The sequence below is a fragment of the Piliocolobus tephrosceles genome, chromosome 6, assembly GCF_002776525.5.
Source record: "Piliocolobus tephrosceles isolate RC106 chromosome 6, ASM277652v3, whole genome shotgun sequence".
Taxonomy (NCBI): Eukaryota; Metazoa; Chordata; class Mammalia; order Primates; family Cercopithecidae; genus Piliocolobus; species Piliocolobus tephrosceles.
Window position 1 is genome coordinate 32,943,107 of NC_045439.1, and position 20,524 is coordinate 32,963,630.

Consider the following 20,524-nt stretch of genomic DNA (forward strand, 5'->3'; position numbering starts at 1 on the left):
GTCATAAACTGCTTCTTTGGCTTTTGAAAATTGTTCAACTTGCCTGCTTTACAGCTTGGTAAGGCCTGGGGCCATATGGAATTAACCATGTCCCTAGCTGTGCTGGAAAGAGTCAGACCTTAATTGCACCTAGTACATAATTAACGTAACTTACCAGGTTTTACATTAAAATTAAAAATTGCTAAGAGTCATCACTGTAACATATAATTAAGGCTACTAAAAATAGTTTTACATGGAAGGTATGTGAGGAGAGTGAAATGTGTTTTTAGTAAAAGATTATAAGAAGGCATGGGAATGTAAATTTTTGTAAAGCTTTAACATATTTAACAGTCTTCCCAAAATCAAATTTCAGCCTCAGAATTGTCTTTTCACATCTCTAAATTTGAGATGCTGCAGAGGGCCCCCGAAGCATTTAAAAGAGAGGTAAACAGGATTATTTGACATGAAGCATTGTCAAAATTTAAAAAAAAAAAAATTACTCTTCTTCAAGTTATATTTTAGTGAATGATATTAATATATGTTCCAAAATTGTATGGAATTTCTAAAGTTCTAATACATCTGAGTATATGCTATCAATCATAATTGTAGCCTGCCAGGATCCCTGGCGGACTGAATAAATGGGGGCAAACGCAGGAATAAAGAAAAGAAACAAAAGAATAGGTTTGGAAGAAGGCGTCAGGAGGCACCCTGCCTCTAGTGGACAAGGGCCCTGAGCTTCACACAGCCCTCTGTGTTTATTAGGCAAAAGACATAGTGAGAAGGCGGGTGGAAGAAGGGGCCAGCTGCTCCGTCTAGAGTAGGCTTGCAAGACTGCATTCTCTAGATGTCCCAGTAAATAACCTCAAGGAGCTCGGCACCAGGAAGCAATTGCCCTCAGCAAACCTTATGGGGCAGGCAACTAAGCGAGTTTGCCCACATTCTGTATTCATGATAAACAGTTTGCTGTTTGATCATATAGCCTCCAGTGGAATGCTAGGTTGGTCATGATCCCTTTGACCTTTTCGGCTCCCAACACATAGTTATGTTGTTAGGCCAGGTGCAGTGGCTCACGCCTGTAATCCCAGCACTTTGGGAGGCCAAGGCGGGCGGATCACAAGGTCAGGAGTTCGAGACCAACATGGCCAACACAGTGAAACCCCATCTCTACTGAAAATACAAAAATTAGCCAGGCATGGTGGCAAGCGCCTGTAGTCCCAGCTACTTAGGAGGCTGAGGCAGGAGAATCGCTTGAACCCAGGAGGCAGAGGTTGCAGTGAGCTGAGATCAGGCCATTACACTCCAGTCTGGGTGACACAGCAAGACTCCGTCTCAAAAAAAACAAAAACAAAAACAAACAAAAAACACGGATCGAGACTGTCTCAAAAAAATGAAATAAGATTTTAAAAAAAGCATAATTGGCCGGGCGCGGTGGCTCACGCCTGTAATCCCAGCACTTTGGGAGGCCGAGGTGGGTGGATCACGAGGTCAGGAGATCGAGACCATCCTGGCTAACATGGTGAAACCCCATCTCTACTAAAAATGCAAAAAATTAGCCGGGCGTGGCGGCGGGCGCCTGTAGTCCCAGCTACTTGGGAGGCTGAGGCAGGAGAATGGCGGGAACCCGGGAGGCGGAGCTTGCAGTGAGCCGAGATTGCACCACTGCACTCCAGACTGGGCGGCTGAGCAAGACTCTGTCTCAAAAAATAAATAAATAAATAAATAAAGCATAATTATATTGTTATCGTAAACCACAGAAATAACCAGATCTCCTTGTCAAAAGTGTTTTAACTATTACTATTTAAAGTCATTTGGATTCCATGGTCTAAGACAAATTACCTGTAAAAACCCGTTGGTTATCAGTGCTATGCACCTAAATTAGAGAAATAGCTGGTATTCAAGAGGACATAAGTCCAGTGTTAAGCATGGACTCATGGAGAACCAGGACGGCTGCCTTGTCCTTCCTGAGTCCCTAAAGATTTTGTTATTAAAAGTTATGCTTTCTATGATTCATCATGGAAAAGACAAAATGATCAAATTTAAATATATATTGGTGTGCTGACTTATAAATTGCTAAAGTAGTTCTTTTTTGAGACAGAGTCTCACTCTGTTGCCCAGGTTGGAGTGCAGTGGCACAATCTCAGTTCATGCAACCTCCGCCTCCCAGGTTCCAGCAATTCTCCTGCTTTAGCCTCCCAAGTAGCGGGGATTACAGGCATGCGCCACCATGCCCAGCTAATGTGTATTTTTAGTAGAGATGGTGATTCACCATGTTGGCCAGGCTGGTCTCGAACTCCTGATCTCAACTGATCTGTCCGCCTCGGCCTCCCAAAGTGCTGGGATCACAGGCATGAGCCACTACACCTGACCTGCTAAAGTAGTTTACAACCAATGTTTGGTTTGTCAAATCCATATTTTTGGGAAGATAGTCAAAGCTTCAGGTACATTTACCTGATAGGTCATTTAAACATTTACAAAAAGATTGCATTTAATTGTCATTTTCTTGTTTTTGGAGAAGAGTCTCGCTCTGTCATCCAGGCTGGAGTGCAGTGGTGCAATCTCGGCTCACTGTAATTTCCACCTCCTGGGTTCAAGCAATTCTTCTGCCTCAGCCTCCTAAGTAGTTGGGATTATAGGCACGCACCAGCACACCTGGCTAATTTTTGTATTTTTAGTAGAGACGGGGTTTCGCCATGTTGGCCAGGCTGGTCTTGAACTCCTGACCTCAGGTGATCCGCCACCTTGACCTCTCAAAGTGCTGGGACTACAGGCGTGAGCCAGCACGCCTGGCTGAGAAGTTCTTAAACAGATTTCTAGAGGTGTATTTTGTCTAGTGGAGTGAAACCCACTGAGATTTTTAGAAAACCCCACAAAGTTTTTAAGAAAATTGTTCTGGCTGGCTGGGCGCAGTAGCTCATGCGGGTAATCCCGGCATTTTAGGAGGCCTAGGCAGGTGGATCACCTGAGGTCAGGAGTTCGACACCAGACTGGCCAACATGGTGAAACCCTGTCTCTACTAAAAATACAAAAATTAGCCAGGCGTGGTGGTGGGCGCCTGTAATCCCAGCTACTTGGGAGGCTGAGGCAGGAGAATCGCTTGAACTCGGAAGGCAGAGGTTGTAGTGAGCTGAGATTACATCATTGCACTCCAGCCTGGGAAACGACAGCAAAACTCAGTCTCAGAAAAAAAAAAAAAAAGAAAATTGTTCTGGCTGAAGAATAACTCCAGTTCCACTGTGAGCTGGAACTTAAAAAGTAGAGAATACAAAATTAAAAGAGAACTTTGAACTCCCCTTTTCCATGTAGGAGGCAGGTTAATTTAATTGCTAATTTATTTTCTTATGGAAAATAAAGGTTTCGACTCAGGAGGCAGAACCAATAACTACAGAGAGCAACTCACAGAGAGTAAATTGAACAATAATGAAGGAATTGGCAGCATGTTCTCAGGTGTGTTTCAGAGTCGCTACAGGCTAGTGACAGCTGTGTGCCACATTTTCCCCATTTTTGAACAGGAGTGTCTATAGGAATTATCTTACACTTCTCCCACCGTTGTATTATGAACATGCTTCTGCGAGGATAGCTAACTTGTTTGTTTCAAAGCTGTTCAGACTGAGAAGAATGATATTCAAGGAGCTATACCCAAGGGACTGTTCTGAGCCTAATCTATACCTGGATCTGATATAAATGATGAAATCTTGGACCTTCAGCCTGAGTGTGATGCTATAATGAAATGAGGGATTTTGCAGGAAGAGGGTTTAGAAGAGAGATGGGTGTATTTTACACGTGGAGGAATGTATGGCCAGAAGGCAGACTTATTTTTCAAAGATGGTTACAATTATTTCCCATTCCACATGCTCTTCTCCAGAACCTTTCCACTCTTCTTTCAAGAGGCAGACTATGCTCTCCTTAAACTTTGGTTAGCCTTTGACTGCCTTGTTCAATAGAGCATGGCAGACTGATAGTATGTATAACAGCTTCCAAGACAGAGCTGAACAAAGGTCAATGCAAGTCTGCCTTACTTGGTGTGCTCACGCTTGGAGACTCTACTTTTATGGCAGGGAGGTTGGTGCTGGCTGTCAACTGGGAACTCAGGAAGGGATATGATTTAGGGGGTTCTCAATTTCTCTCCATCTGGGCCTTCTTGCTAATTACTTGGGCTGAGTTTCAACTCTTCAGTCAAATTGCCCCAGCCCGTGCCACTTGGAACAGTGGTGATCCATTCCTACCAAGTCCTGTCTCATTTGCAGACTCCTGAGAAAAATACATGGTTAGTGTTTTAAGCTGCTGTTTTAGGGTGGTTTGCTACACAACAATAGATAACTGAAACACACTTGAAAACAGTCAGATAAAACAAAAACAATCCATTTTGCTCACAAACCTGCAGTTTGAACAGGGCTTGAGAGGGACATCACTGCTCAGTGGAGGTTATGTGAAGTCTCCACTGAGATTTAAATGGCTGGGGGCTGGAATGATCTGGAGGTGTTTTTCACTTATATGTCTGGCACTTGGGCTGAGATAACTGAGATGCTGACCACAACTGGGACTGTCACAGGAGTGCCTGTGGTTGGCTTATACATGTATTTTAAGCTTCCTCACAGCATCACAGCATCACATCCTCAAGGTTGTCAAACTTCTTTTAGTTTTTTTTTTTTTTGAGACAGAGTTTCGCTGTGTTGCCCATGCTGGAGTGCAGTGGTGTGATCTTGACTCATTGCAACCTCTGCCTCTCAGGTTCAAGAGATTCTCCTGCCTCAGCCTCCTGAGTAGCTGAGATTACAGGTACCCGACATCACACCTGGTTAATTTTTTGTATTTTTAGTAGGAATGGGGTTTCACCATGTTGGTCAGGCTGGTGTCGAACTCTAGACCTCAGGTGATCTGCCCGCCTCGGCCTCTCAAAGTGCTGGGATTATAGGCATGAGCCACGGCACCTGGCCCAAACTTCTTACATAGTGGCTCAAGCTCCAGAGGCAAGTGTTCCTGGCAAACAAAGTGGAATCCTCATGGCCTTATATGCAAAGTCAGGTAGTAGCATCACTGCCGCTCTGCTCTACTGACTGAAACAGTCACAAGTTCATCCAGATTTGAAGGGAGGGGACATAGGTCTCCCATCTCTTGATGAGGGAAATGCCAATGAATTTACAGCTATGTTTTAAAATTACCACAAACAAGCCTGGTGCAGTGGCTAACACCTGTAATCCCAGCACTTTGGGAGGCTGAGGCAGGTGGATCACTTGAGGTCAGGAGTTCAAGACCAGCCTGGCCAATATGGCAAAACCCCATCTCTACTAAAGAAATACAAGGCCAGGTGTGGTGGCTCATGCCTGTAATCCCAGCACTTTGGGAAGCTGAGGTGGATGGATCACGAGGTCAGGAATTTGAGACCAGCCTGGCCAATATGGTAAAACTCTGTCTCTACTAAAAATAGAAAAATTAGCCCAGCATGGTGGCAGGCACCTGTGGTTCCAGCTACTCAAGAGGCTAAGGCAGGAGAATTGCTTGAATCCAGGAGGCAGAGGTTGTGGTGAGCTGAGGTCGCACCATTGCACTCCAGCCTGGGCTACAGAGTGAGACTCCGTCTCAAAAAAAAAAAAAAAAAAAGAAAAGAAAGAAAGAAAAAGAAATACAAAAATTAGCTGGGCGTGCTGGCACATGCCTATAGTCTGAGCTACTTGGGAGGCTGAGGCAGGAGGATCACTTGAACCCGGGAGACAGAGGTTGCAGTGAGCTGAGATTGTGCCACTGCACTCCAGCCTGGCCAACACAGCAGGACTCTGTCTCAAATAAATAAATAAATAATGGCCGGTCGTGGTGGCTCACACCTGTAATCCCAGCACTTTGGGATGCCCAGGCAGGCAGATCACGAGGTCAGGAGATCGAGACCATCCTGGCTAACATGGCAAAACCCTGTCTCTACTAAAAATACAAAAAATTAGCCAGGCGTGGTGGCAGGTGCCACCAGCTACTCAGGAGGCAGAGGCAGGAGAATGGCATGAACCCGGGAGGCGGAGCTTGCAGTGAGCTGAGATTGTGCCACTGCACTCCAGCCTAGGCAACAGAGCGAGACTCCATCTCAAATAAATAAATAAGTAAATAAATAAATAAATAAATAAATAATAAAATTACCATAAACAGTTTTACTGTGATAAGCATGGTTTTTCTTTGTATTTATTCTGCCTGGCATTTACAGTTCTTCTTGAATATGTGGCTTGATGTCTTTTACATCAGTTTTGGAAATTTCTCAGTCATTATCTTTTCAAATACACTTATATTAATAAATGCTAGGTAAGCCGGGCGAGTGGCTCACGCCTGTAATCCCAGTAATTTGGGAGACTGAGGCAGGTGGATCACTTGAGGTCAGGAGTTAGAGACCAGCCCGGCCAGCATAGTGAAACCCCGTCTCTACTAAAAATACAAAAATTAGCCAGGCATGGTGGCGCATGCCTGTAGTCTCAGCTACTGAGGAGGATGAGGCAGGAGAATTGCTTGAACCCAGGAGGCAGAGGTTGCAGTGAGCTGAGATCGTGTCACTGCACTCCAGCCTGGGCAACAGTGATTCTGTCTCAAAAAATAATAATAATAATAATAAATGCTACGTAGTATTGATGTCAAGGAGAGAAAGGAATGATTCCTCCAGGATTACTGCAGTATAATTTTCCAAGGTCTATTTTTTTGAAACAAGGTCTCACTCTGTTGCCCAGGCTAGAGTACAGAGATGCAATCACGGCTCACTGCACCAACCTTGACCTCCTGGGCTCAAGCAATCCTCCCACCTCAGTCTCTCGAGTAGCTGGGACTACAGGTGTGCACCATGTTTGGCTAACTTTTGTAGGGATTGGGTTTTGCCATGTTGCCTAGGCTGGTCATGAAATCCTGCCCCTTTGACTTCCCAAAGTACTGGGATTATAGGTGTGAGCCACTGTACTCGGCCCCAAGGTCTGCTCTTAGAGACAGGAAGTGAGAAGGAAAATAGATCATAGTCATTCACCCTTGGAAGAGAGTATAGACTTAACTATTCTAGAGACAGGTCTCATCTCCTGTCAAAGGATTCTTCTCTGACCTTTATAATGAAAAGGTCAGCTGCCTCTCCTCATATTAACATCCCTCTGCGTGTTTCTGGTCAAAGAAAATTCTACCCTGCTACTGATGGTTGAACAGCAAACATTAGGTGACCATTCTTTCACAGTGATGGAAAAAGTCACCAGCTTTAAAGCTCACCTATGACTCAAAGCATTAACTAAAAAAATCTAGAAGGAAACACAAATGTTAACTGGTGGGAATGCTTTTCACTTATATGTGTCATATGCCTCTTGATCTTCTACAACAAGCAAGTTACATTAGTAAAACTAATGACAAAGCTTATTCAACAAAGTTACGTAAAATACACCATTAATGACAAGGACATGGCTTTAATGTTATCCAGGAGACAGCTGATTCACATAGGGTTACTGAACACTAGAATCTGATCTTGAATCTCTCATATCAACAATAGACAAATGCATTACAATTTGGGGAAAGCTGTTTTCTGGGTACCTCCCAGGTGTTTGCAGAAGAAGGCTAGAATCTGCTTCCAGGCATCTACCTGGGCCTTAGAATGAGCCCTGGGCTCCCCACCCCACATCACATGTTTGTTCACTAATTCGTGAAAGGAAGCTGGGCACAGGGGGAAGTAAGGAGGCTCGATGTAATGCCCAGTCCCAGGGTAACAGATGATCTGGGGTTTTTCCTTTCCATGGGCCTGTAACCGTTCAGAGACTTTTTGGGCATACAACTCACTCCTCCAGTTATGGTCATCCTGACCGACGATGAGCAGGATGGGCCCCTGGGCCTTCTCTACTGGAATCATGCTGGAGTTCTCATACCCTCCTATGAGATCATTCCTTATATCCACGATGTCCATGAGGCCCGAGAAAGCTACCTTGATTCTCCTCAGGTCATAGCCCAATGGTGGAATGCTACTGTGCTTATAGTTGATGCCTTTGTTCCCACTGATCCCAGATCCATTGATGGAAACTGTGGCTGAGACATTCTTCAAGAATGAGGCCATTGAGAGACAAATATCAGCTCCTAAAGAAATGCCCAAAAGCCCAATGCCTGGGCCTTTTACCTGGAAGAAAACAAGAGAGAAGAGTCGAGTAAATAACTTACCAAGACTGGGCGTGGGGGCTCACGCCTGTAATCCCAACACTTTGGGAAGCGGAGGCGGGCGGATCACTTGAGGTCAGGAGTTTGAGACCAGCCTGGCCAACATGGTGGAACCCTGTCTCTATTAAAAGTACAAAAAAAAAAAAATTAGCAGAGTGTGGTGGCATGCACCTCTAATCCCAGTTACCCGGGAGGCTGAGGCAGGAGAATTGCTTGAGCCTGGGAGGCGGAGGTTGCAGTGAGCTGAGATCGTGCCAGTGCGCTCCAGCTCGGGTGACAAAGCGAGACTCTGTCTTTAAAAAAAAAAAAAAAAACTTACCCAATTCAAAAACATTTTTCTAAAATGCAAACAGTGATGCTGCTAGCTTTAATCTGGGAATCATCCACAAGAAAATCAACCTCGGCTGACAGGGGAGTTTCTTCCCATGTGCAGAGTATCTGGCTAACACATGGTAAACAAATCTTAAAATCACTGAAAACCTTGGAAATTGATTTATAAACATTTCAGAGAATTATCCACTAGAGAATGCTGAGCCACGGAGCCCATCAAGTTCAGGACCACATTCAGGTAGGTCTGACTGAAGTCTTCATGTGGCAATGCATCCAATAGTGTGGAACCAATTTCTGTTCCAAGATGTGAATCATTTATCAGATCATTTGCCAATACATATGGCAAATACATATGTATTGGCAAATGATTACAAAGCCAGACTTCAGAGTAAGTAAGTAAGTTCGTTCTTGGCTTCTGAAAGGGGTGGACAAGTTCTGACCAAAATCTTAGAACATACTCTGACATCAGGAAATTAAAATTAAAAAACAAGCATGCAGCCGGGCGCGGTGGCTCAAGCCTATAATCCCAGCACTTTGGGAGGCCAAGATGGGTGGATCACGAGGTCAGCAGATCGAGACCATCCTGGCTAATGCGGTGAAACCCCGTCTCTACTAAAAAATACAAAAAACTAGCCAGGTGAGGTGGCGGGCACCTGTAGTCCCAGCTACTCGGGAGGCTGAGGCAGGAGAATGGCGTAAACCCGGGAGGCGGAGCTTGCAGTGAGCTGAGATCCGGCCACTGCACTCCAGCCTGGGTGACAGAGCGAGACTCCGTCTCAAAAAAAAAAATCATGCAAAGACAATAGATTAGAAATTCAATTTGCAATATACAGATAATATTTAATATTACTAAATAAAATCTCACGTGGATTTTCCAATTAATTCTACACCACAAATTCATCTGACAGAAAAAGTGGAAATAGGCACCTTAAGCCAAGGAAGTCTCCAGAAGAAATCTTTGTGAAAGAGGAACAGAGCAGCATTTCTGCACGTGGTACAGGTTACACTCTCTATGGAGATATTTCTAGGGAGACTGATTAAATAAAGGACATGAAGAGAACCTGGGGATGTTGAAGCATGTAGCATAGGGCTTCTTCGAAGTACTCCACGGATATGTTGTCCATGTTCTTGGGGAGATCTTCAAAGTTATAATAAGCTAGAGCCAACGTAGCAAAGCCATGGCCAGCAAGGAGGCTGGCTCGATATTCCAACAGGCCCCCTCCAATACCAAAGATGTCAATGATCCCTGGGAAGGGTCCAGGTCCTAGAGAACAAAATATTATAAATGTAAGACATTATACAATTTTAAAAATGTGCTTTCCTGGCTGGACACAGTGGTTCATGCTTGTAATCTCAGCACTTTAGGAGGCCAAGGCAGGAGGATCGCTTGAGGCCAGGATTTCAAGACCAGCCTGGACAATGTTGTGAGACCCTTTAAAAAAAAAAAATTAGTTGAGTGTGGTGGTGCATGCCTGTAGTCCTGCCTACTTGGGAGACAATGAAGGGAGGATCACTTGAGCCCTGGAGGTCGAGGCTGCAGTGAGCTGTGACCACACCACTGCACTCCAGCCTGGGCAACAGAGACAGACACTGTCTCAAAAAAAAAAAAAAAAAAAGAAAGAAAAGAAAACAATTGGAATGAAATTTTATGTTCTGTTGCATCAGCCCTCTGGTTTTTAGTGTACTGATATTTCAGATGTCTATGTAGAAAGGGAGGAAAGAAAAATAAATAGCCAGAGATGGTTTTAGGTGAGAAAGGCAGTGGAGTCTGAGGTATGACCTGTGATTAAGCAGGACATGAAGAAGTGGAGAAGAGACTCAGTGTGCCTAGAACACTAAAGAAGGCGACACTGGTAATAGCCTCATTCACTGTCATCATTCTGCCTTAGACAAGTCGGGCTGATGCCTGTAGAGATCTGTAGGGTAGTGATTAATAGCAAAGTGGATAATGTACCTGACGACCTGAACTTGCTTTTTCATCTGCAGAATAACAATACCAACTTCATTGGAATATTATAGAGACTAATAAAATGCAAGTAAAAACCGTAGTACACAGCCTAACAAAAAATTCTTTTTTTCTTTTCATTTTTTTTTGTGACAGAGTCTGGCTCTGTCGCCCAGGCTGGAGTGTAGTGGTGCGATCTCGGCTCACTGCAACCTCTGTCTCTCGGGTTCAAGTGATTCTCGTGCCTCAGCCTCCCGAGTGGCTGGGACTACAGGCGTGTGCCACCATGCTGGACTAATTTTTGTATTTTCAGTAGAGTCGGGGTTTCACCATGTTGGCCAGGCTGGTCTCGAACTACTGATCTCAAGTGATCCGCCCATCTCGGCCTCCAAAGTGCTGGGACTACAGGCGTGAGACACCTCGCCCAGTACCAAATCCTCTATTTTGGTAGAGTGGCCACTGACATAGTCACTGCTAGCTTCTCTGACCTTGCTCCGGAACCAAATCAGTGCTAAATCAGCCCTGGAAAGAAAGCAATGGAGACTCAGGCCACTGACGCTCACACCTCCCGCCAGGATCCCAGCTCACCTGGCGGCAGGAAGAGCGTGGCGCGCACCCGGCCCGCGCGCACCGACTCGCGCCGCACCCCCGGCGGGAGGAAAAGGCGCTCGTGCCACGCCTGGCACAGCAGCCGTCCAGGCTCGGGGTCGTGGCCGTCCAGCACCTCCAACTCCACGACAAAGGGAATTTCTACGTTCCGCTTTAGGAAGCGCCAAAAAGGCTTCTCGGGTTCCAGGGCCCAGAGCAGCCCCATGGGCTCGAGTCCCGCGAAGCTGCCGCCCAGCGCGGGCGCGCGCTCCAGGTCCAGTTCGCCGCGGGCGTCGGCGCAGTAGCGCGCGTGGGCCCAGAAGAGCGCGCCCTTCTCGTCGCGCAGGGACGCGCGGAGCGTGACCCGCTGCTCCGGGGCCAGGCCGCGCACTGCAATGCGCACCGGCTCGTTCCAGCAGCAGCGGCCCGGGGGCTCCAGGATCAGCGTTGCTGACATCTTGGAGCCGGAGCGGGGAATCCAAAGGTCGAGGCACGAGGCCTGTCCAAGATCGTGGCAAGCGCGCCGAATGTCCAGAGGGCGTCCGGCGTCCCCTGGTGCCGGGAGCTGCCGGTGGCTGAGCAGTCCCAGAAAGCGCTTGGGACTTCAGACCGGTTAACGCAGCGCTCCGGACTCGTCTGAGGCAAAAGTAGCCAGGCTCCTCTCCAGGATCGTCTCCTCCGGCCCGGGGGCGCGCAAGGTGTGGCGCCCAACCCACCCCTTAGAAAGTCTCTCTGCCTCACAGCACCCTCGGTTGTTGGAATGAAAGTTGTTGGATGATCGATTTGTGGTGAAACCAGAGGCAAATGAGATCAAGCCAAATTCCAGCCTTTCATGGGTTCCATGGAAGGTTTTGTTTGTTTTTAACTTTTTTTTTTTTTTTGGAAACGGGAGTCTCACTCTGTCGCCCAGAATGGAGTGCAGTGGCGCTTCGGCTCACTGCAACCTCAGCCTCCCGGGTTCAGGCTGTTCTCCTGCCTCAGCCTCCTGAGTAGCTGGGATTACAGGCGTGCGCCACCACGCCCGGCTAATTTTTGTATTTTTAGCAGAGACGGCATTACACCATGTTGGCCAGGCTGGTCTTGAACTCCTGACTTCAAGTGATCCTCCCACCTCAGCCTCCCAAAGTGCTGGGATGACAGGTGTGAGCCACCATGCCAAGCCTCAATGTGATAGGTGGGGACTTGGCGCCGGGGGGAGAACAAGGGGAGGCACAGGACCCCAGAAACTGTCCTGAGCAGGAGGCTTGTGTCCTTGGGGACAGGACACCAGCCCTGGTGCTGACCTGTCCTTGCCCTGACCTGGGCCTGTCCTGCTGGGCCAGGCAGGGGCTATATGGCAAATGAGCCAGATAAGGTGGCCAGGCCATGAGCCAGGAACAGTGGGAGTCAGGAATGCCGGAAAGTGTGTGCCTGGGTGGGGAAACCCTGGATAGGGCCCATGGGGGATGGAAGGGAGCCGGTGGGGGAGCTGCCCACAGAGACAGGCCTGGGTGGCACTCAAGAGGTGTGGGGGTCAGGGCCCCAGACTCATGGCATAAGACAGGCATGGGGTGTTGGGGGTCTGGGTGAGGGTGTTGACAAACTGCCAGGCTGGAGCAGGGGGTGTCTGGAGGGTCCAAGGTGTTATGGGATCAGGAAGTGGGGGACACTGGAGTGTTTATGGGGTGCTAGAACAGCTGTGGGGTGCACTGGTCTAAGTTGGGGGTGACAGTGGTTGGGACGTGGGGAGGTTGATTTGTGTAGACACGGGGGATTGTGGGAATGGGGGCTGGGAGGGTCTCAAAAATGGGGCCCAAGCTCAGGAGCAGGCAAATGAGGATGAGGGAGGGGATGGTGAAGGTTAGAGTAAAGGCTCTGCCTCCTCTGAGCTTGGAGCCTGGGAAAGGGGCCAGGGTGGGTTTATGATGATACAGGCAGTTGTGGAGGCTCCCAGTGGACCCCGGGCAAGGAAGAGGCTGCAGAATGCCCACTGTGCCATTACAGAGCAGTTACACTGAGACAGCAGTGTTTGCGGCACAGAAAGCTTCGTGATCACAGGGCACCTAGCAAGGTGATGGGAGGAAACCCTCAAATCCATCTCCTTGAAGAATTCTGGGCTGGGGTTGTTACCAGTGGAAAGCGTCTGAGTTACTGGTGGCGAATCTGTACAGGTCTGCAGCAACTTCAGTTCTTGCCTCCTCAGAAGAAAGAATTTGACTGAGGGACACAAGGGAGAAAAAGAGACGGAGTTGAGTTTCAGAGCAGGAGTGGAAGTTTATTTAAAAAGTCTTTAGAACATGAAAGAAATGAAAGTTCACTTGGAAGAGACCTGACTGGGCACCTGAAGGTCAAGAGCCCTGTTAAACTGTGATCCTAGGACTTTATAGGCTCGCCTCTTTCTCATGATTCTTCTCTTAGGGTGGGCTGCCCTCATGCTCTGTGCCCTCCTTACCCTTGGGAAGAGAGCATGCACAGTGTATTTAGGAAGATGTATGCATGCCCATCTGAGGCTTTCTTCCCTTTTCCAGTGGAGTGTCCTGGAAAGGTCATACCTTGCCATTTTGCCTGATTTTTTTTTTTTTTTTTGATGGAGATTTGCTCTTGTTGCCCGGGCTAGATTACAATGGCGTGGTCTCAGTTCACTGCAACCTCTACCTCCCGGGGTCAAGTGATTCTCCTGCCTCAGCCTCCTGAGTAGCAGGGAATACAGGTGCGTGCCACCACACCCAGCTAATTTTTGTATTTTTAGTAGAGACGGGGTTTCACCATGTTGGTCAGGCTGTTCTCGAACTCCTGACCTCAGGTGACCCACCCACCCCAGCCTCCCAAAGTGCTGGGATTACAGACGTGAGCCGCCACGCCCGGCCTGCCATTTTGTCTTTTAATGCACATGCCCAGGAAGTTGCTTCTCCCTGGTGCCTGCATTCAATTAACACTTTAATATTAACAGCTGTGGATCATGAGGAGCTGGTCTCACTCTGGCGCTCTGGCATGGACTGCGAATTTTCATTTTTAGAGAGGCAATGTGATAACTGTGGAACCATCACCTGACATTCCTAGTGGGTGAGGGAGAAAAGCCCTCTCCTTCCCTGCTCATGTCTGTCTACCTCTAACAGGGTTTTTAAAGGGATCACGGAGGGTGAAGGGCTAGAAAATTGGGGTCATTGATTGGTTGGGGTAAAGGGGATTAAGTTTTCGGGAGGTGGAAACTGCTTTTTTTTTTTTTTTTTGAGACGGAGTCTCACTCTGTCACCCATGCTGGAGTGAAATGGCGTGATGTCAGCTCACTGTAACTGCTGCCTCCCGGGTTCAAGTGATTCTCCTGCCTCAGCCTCTCAACCTCCAAGTAGCTGGGACTACAGGCACATGCCACCACACTCTGCTAATTTTTGTATTTTTAGTAGAGACGGGGTTTCACTATGTTGGCCAAGCTGGTTTCGAACTCCTGACCTTGTGACCCGCCGGCCTCAGCCTCCCAAAGCACTGGGATTATAGGCGTGAGCCACCGTGCCTGGCCAAAACTGCATTCTTTAGTGAGTTCCTGTGGGGTCCTTCTGACAAGCTGGCATCAGCAGTTTCGTTGGTGGCTGATGTGACACCTCAGTTCTTATCTTCTTGATTTAAAATAATTTAAACGAGACACACAGCGAAAGAAGTGCAGCCTAGAGTAATTTATTGCAAAGGAAAAATTATATTTTGAAAGTTACATGCAGAATGGACAGTATACCATGAGAGAGACAGGATTCAAGGCAGGCTGCTCATAAGGCTGAGCCAGCAGACACTGGCAGTAGGGAGACTCCCTATATGAGAGCCTTACATGATTATCCATAAGGTGGTGGGAAGAGGTGTTGCTAGTAGGCATGTTCTGGATGGTCTTCTGGGTGCACATGCGCAGTAGCTGTACATGCTTGTTCATATGTCACATGTCTCACTAGCATATTACATCTCCACGTAGGGCTGTCTTCCACTATTATAATGAGCAAAATATCCGTTTGAGGACACGTAACATCAAAATGCTCATGCTATCTATGGGGGAAATTCCCAACTGAAGATAGCTTTGCTTGAATGAGCTCAATTACAATGCGAATGCTGAGGCTCACTGTGTTGACTGTACGGGTGCCATGGTCGCTGCATCCCAGAACACGGTCACTTCCTTAACTACCTATCCTGCCTCAGTTTCACTGGTGCGCAGGACCTGAAAGAATATCTCGAATGGAAAAGTTAATGTTTTATAATGTTCAAGCTGTTATCTATAGAGCAGTGAAGGGGAATTATGACCTTGTGACAGGGTCTATGTGACTCTGGAGCAACAGGCAGCAAACAACTCTGATCAAGTGGGTCAGAGAGCAGCTGACCTCATGACCAATGCTGTGTGTGCTACAAGCTGGGCTGATTTCCATGTTGCCCCCTCCCTTCTTCCCTGAGTAATTTTATAAAGTTGATAGGGAAGGTTTCAGTGGGATCTTGGCCAGTCTCATAAAGGAGGCTGTTCTGAGGGGCTGGGAAGGAGGCCTCATGAGAGGAGGAAGGGTTCCCAGGGAAGGGCTTGGGCCAGGGTGCCTGATGCTGGGGTGGAGTGGAGGGCAATATTAGCTTCAGCATGTGCAAAGAAGAAGGCTTGGGGATTCTGAGTGGTTGGGGTGGTACTGTGGGAGGGGGGTCACCTGCAGAGAAGGGGCAACAGGAGGTGGGAGGCCCTGGTAAAGATTCAATTCCCCAAGTGGCCCAGATGCCCTCAAAATGGCTTGCCTCAGGCACTGTCCACCACCAAAAAAATCTCAGCACTCTCTCTTGCTATTTAATCAGATAAAGCCCCAGGATCTGAAGCCCCAGGTTCAGATCCTGCCTTGCCATTGGCTTGCAGGATCTATGATTTTGGCAAATGGCTTTGCCCCCTGCTTCAATTTCTTTTTCTGCAGAATGTGACAGGAATGTTCTCTACTTCCTGGGGATGTTTAAAACGTTAAATAATAATCAGCTCTCCACGTTGTACACTTGAAATATGCCTTTAAAAACCATGCCCATTGGACTTGGGTATTGGTTACGTGGTGTTTCCCTCTAAAATTATTCATGATGGTCAGGTGCAGTGGTGCATGCCTGTAATCCCAGCACTTTGGGAGAGGCCAAGGTGGGAAGATTGCCTGAGCCCAGGAGTTTAAGACCAGCAGGGGCAACATAGGGAGACACCATCTCTCTTTTTTTTTTTTTTTGAGACAGTGTTTCGCCCTTTCGCCCAGGCTGGAGTGCGGTGGCATGATCTTGGCTCACCACAACCTCCACCTTCCGGTTTCAAGTCATTCGCCCACCACAGCGTCCCGAGTAGCTGGGATCACAGGCGCCCGGCACCGCCCCAGCACCACGCCCGGCTATTGTTTGTATTTTTCGTACAAATGGGGTTTCACCATGTTGGCCAAGTTGGTCTCAAACTCCCGACCTCATGAGCCGCTCGCCTGGGCCTCTCAAAGGGTTGGGATTACAGGTGTGAGCCACTGCACCCGGCCTTTTTATTTTTATTTTTTTTGAGACGGTGTTTCCTTCTTATTGCCTAGGCTGGAGTGCAATGGTGTGATCTCAGCTCACTGCAACCTCTGCCTCCTGGGTTCCAGCGATTCTCCTGTCTCAGCCTCCCAAGTAGCTGGGACTACAGGCACATGCCACACCTGGATAATTTTTTTTTTTTTTTTTTTTTTTTTTGAGACAGAGTATCGCTCTGTTGCCCAGGCTAGAGTGCAGTGACACGATCTCGGCTCACTGCAAGCTCCACCTCCCAGGTTCACGCCATTCTCTTGTCTCAGTCTCCCGAGTAGCTGGGACTACAGGAGTCCGCCACCACGCCCCGCTAATTTTTTGTATTTTTAGTAGAGATGGGGTTTCATCATATTGGTCAGGCTGGTCTCCAACTCTTGACCTCAGGTGATCTGCCCGCCTTGGCCTCCCAAAGCGCCGGGATTACGGGCATAAGCCACCGCACCCAACCTCTATTTTAAAATAAATAAATGAATCATTGTGGAGCATGTGAGTTTAATGAACTTTTCTGTATATTTCATAATGTTCACAGTGTACATGGGTTGAAAACGAAAAGAAAGATGCCTGTCAAATAACTAATAAAGACTAACTAGGCTGGGCGCGGTGGCTCAAGCCTGTAATCCCAGCACTTTGGGAGGCCGAGACGGGCGGATCACGAGGTCAGGAGATCGAGACCATCCTGGCTAACACGGTGAAACCCCGTCTCTACTAAAAATACAAAAAACTAGCCGGGCGAGGTGGCGGGCGCCTGTAGTCCCAGCTACTCGGGAGGCTGAGGCAGGAGAATGGCGTAAACCCGGGAGGCGGAGCTTGCAGTGAGCTGAGATCTGGCCACTGCACTCCAGCTTGGGCGACAGAGCAAGACTCCGTCTCAAAAAAAAAAAAAAAAAAAAAAAAGACTAACTAGGCTGGGCCCGGTTGCTCATGCCTGTAATCCAAGCAGTTTGGTAGGCCAGGATGGGCGGATTGCTTGAGACCAGGAGTTTGAGACCAGCCTGGGCAACATGGTGAAACCCTGTCTCTGCAAAAATACAAAAATGAGCTGGGCATGGTGGCATGTCTCTGCAGTCCCAGCTACTCACGGGGCTGAGGTGGGAAGACCACCTGAGTCTTAGAGATTGAGACTGTAGTGAGCCGAGATCATGTCACTGCCACTGCACTTTAGCCTGGGTGACAGAGTTAGATCCTGCCTCAAAAAAAAAAAAAAAGACAAAATGTCAAGAGGCTGATAGGTAACGTGAACCCCTGTGGTGCTTTAAAAATTTTTTCATGTTATTAAAACATTTTTTTTGCCAGGCACGGTGGATCACACCTATAATCCCGGCACTTTGGGAGGCCAAGCTGGGTGGATCACCTGAGGTCAGGAGTTCAAGACCAGCCTGACCAACATGGCAAAACCCCATCTCTACTAAAAATACAAAATTTAGTTGGGCATGCTGGTGGGCGCCTGTAATCTCAACTACTTGGGAGACTGAGGCAGGAGAATCACTTGAACCTAGGAGGGGGAGGTTGCAGTAAGCCGAGATCAAGCCATTGTAGTGTAGCCTGGGCTACACAGTGAGACTCCATCTCAAAAAAAAATTGTTTTTATAAGATAGTGTCCCACTATGTTACCCAGGCTGGTCTTGAACTCCTGCGCTCCAGCAATCCTACTGCCTCAGCCTCCCATGTAGCTGGGATTACAGGCGTGTGCTTCTACACCCACCAACTCATCTGTGGTGCTTCTGAATCTAATATTCACGAGCCCAAATATCTAAGAATGGGCAATAAGGTCCCTAAGGTCTCAAAAGGGCTTCAGCAGACTCAAGTTTGGGATCTAGCATCTACTAATAAACTATTGCACTTTTCTAAGACAGTCATATATTATATAATCGCAAGGGAAAAGATAAAACAGTATGACCTGAAATTCTGTGTTGTGGCCTGGCATCTTGGGGTGGGACTTGGTCAGGCCAGCTATGGGAACTGTCCCAGATTGCATCATCTCTAAGAGTTCTCAGAGCCTCGGGTCATGTGTACTCTAAATGGGGCTCCGTGCCCAGCACTGGCATTCTTGTGGAAGTTTGGACAGACGTGGCACCAGCTGCATTCCTGGGTTGCAGAGTAACACAGGAGGTAGCTTCATCTCAGGATATCAGCTCTCTACTGTAGATCTGGTTATATTCTACTGCTACAAAACCATGAATTCCTTCAGAAAAAAGGTGCCGGAAGCTGGCAGCTGTGGCTCACACCTGTAATTTCAGCACTTTGGGAGGCTGAGGCAGGAGGAATGTCTGAGCTCAGTAATTGAAAACTAGCCTGGGCAACATTGGGAGACCCCATCTGTACAAAAAATTAAAAATTAGCCAGGCATGGTAGTGTATACCTGTGGTCTCAGCTGCTAGGGAGGCTGAGGTGGGAGGATAGCTTAAACCTACAAGGTTGAGGCTGCAGTGAGCCGTGACTGTGCCACCGCACTCCAGCCTGGGCAACAGAGTGAGACCCTGCCTCCAAAAAAAAAAGGAAAGAAAATAAAGGGTTTTTTTCCTTTAAATACAACTAAGGTTTAAGAAAACCAAGTTTATTGTGGAACTATTTATATCAAGGGTTATAAAGATTATCTTTTCTTTTCTTTCTTTTTTTTTTTTTTTGAGACTGTGTCTTACTGTTGCCCGGGGTTGGAGCGCAGTAGCACGATCTTCACTCACTGCAATTTCTGACTCCCGGGTTCAAGCATTTCTCCCACCTCAGCCTCCCAAGTAGCTGGGACTATAGGCATGCGCCACGATGTCTATTTGTTTGTAGAGACAGGGTTTTGCCATGTTGCCCAGGCTTGTCTTGAACTCCTGAGCTCAAGCAATCCACCTGTCTTGGCTTCCCAAAGTGCTGGCATTACAAGTGTGAGCCACCATGCCAAGCCTAAATTGTTTTCACATGTGTCATTGTTAAAATCACTTCTGTAATTCATCTAACTAATGTTTTATCAGCTTTTGAAACAATTAAATCCTGAAGGTCTTTATGTATAAACAGGAACGTAGAATTTATTTGCACTAGGAGAATCCTTATTAATTCAAGAAGATACCAAAGAACTAAATATGTATTTGTTTTGAAAATTTTTAGTGGTTTTATATCTAACTAGTAATCAGTTTATAGGCAAGATGTTAACTTCCATTCTTTTTTTTTTTTTTGAGACGGAGTCTCGCTCTGTCACCCAGGCTGGAGTGCAGTGGCCGGATCTCAGCTCACTGCAAGCTCCGCCTCCCGGGTTCACGCCATTCTCCTGCCTCAGCCTCCCGAGTAGTTGGGACTACAGGCGCCGCCACCTCGCCCGGCTAGTTTTTTGTATTTTTAGTAGAGACAGGGTTTCACCGTGTTAGCCAGGATGGTCTCGATCTCCTGACCTCGTGATCCGCCCGTCTCGGCCTCCCAAAGTGCTGGGATTACAGGCTTGAGCCACCGCGCCCGGCCAACTTCCATTCTTAAAGGAGAAACTCAAATCTGATATACTTTTTATATTATGTGCTTTTCTTCCACAGTAGGTAATCATTTAATTAATTAATTTGTGAGGCAGAGTCTTGCTCTGTTGCCCGGGCTGGAGGGTAGTAGTGCCGTCTCTTCTCACTATAACCTCCACCTCCTGGGTTCAATCAATTCTCCTGCCTCAGCCTCCCGAGTACCTAGGACTACAGGTGCACAACACCATGCCCGGCTTTTTTTTGTATTTTAGTAGAGATGGGGTTTCACCACATTGGCCAGGTTGGTCTCAAACTCCTGACCTCAAGTGATCCACCCACCTCTGCCTGCCAAAGTGCTAAGATTACAGGTGTGAGCCACCATGCCTGGCTCATTTATACTCATTCAGTAAATAACTATTGAACTCCATTCATGTACCAGACACTGTTAACTGATGTTACTCACTTTTCCTTTCAGAACTAAAGCCTTATCAGTTGTGTGTTCAGATAGGAAGAAGAGACTTTTTCCACTTCTTCTGTTTTGTACAGTTACTCCCTTCCCAAACTGATAAAGTGTACAGTTTATAAAAATCTCAAAAACTCATCC

At 47.4% G+C, this 20,524-nt stretch overlaps 1 protein-coding gene across 2 annotated transcripts; it reads right to left on the bottom strand.

The window, feature by feature from the left end:
* Positions 1–6,650: 6,650 nt before the first annotated feature.
* Positions 6,651–13,304, bottom strand: ACOT4 (acyl-CoA thioesterase 4). Of its 2 annotated transcripts, XM_023183414.2 has the most exons (4): positions 13,293–13,304; positions 10,985–11,441; positions 9,513–9,715; positions 6,651–8,083 (listed from the first exon to the last, which is right to left on the bottom strand). In XM_023183414.2, the coding sequence occupies exons 2-4, from the start codon at positions 11,439–11,441 to the stop codon at positions 7,478–7,480; spliced, it is 1,266 nt and encodes a 421-aa protein (XP_023039182.2). In that variant the 5' UTR covers positions 13,293–13,304; the 3' UTR covers positions 6,651–7,477. The 2 variants fall into 2 exon arrangements, with proteins under 2 accessions (XP_023039182.2, XP_023039172.2); XM_023183404.2 differs by lacking the exon at positions 13,293–13,304 and having other exon boundaries at positions 7,366–8,083; positions 10,985–11,695.
* Positions 13,305–20,524: the final 7,220 nt, after the last annotated feature.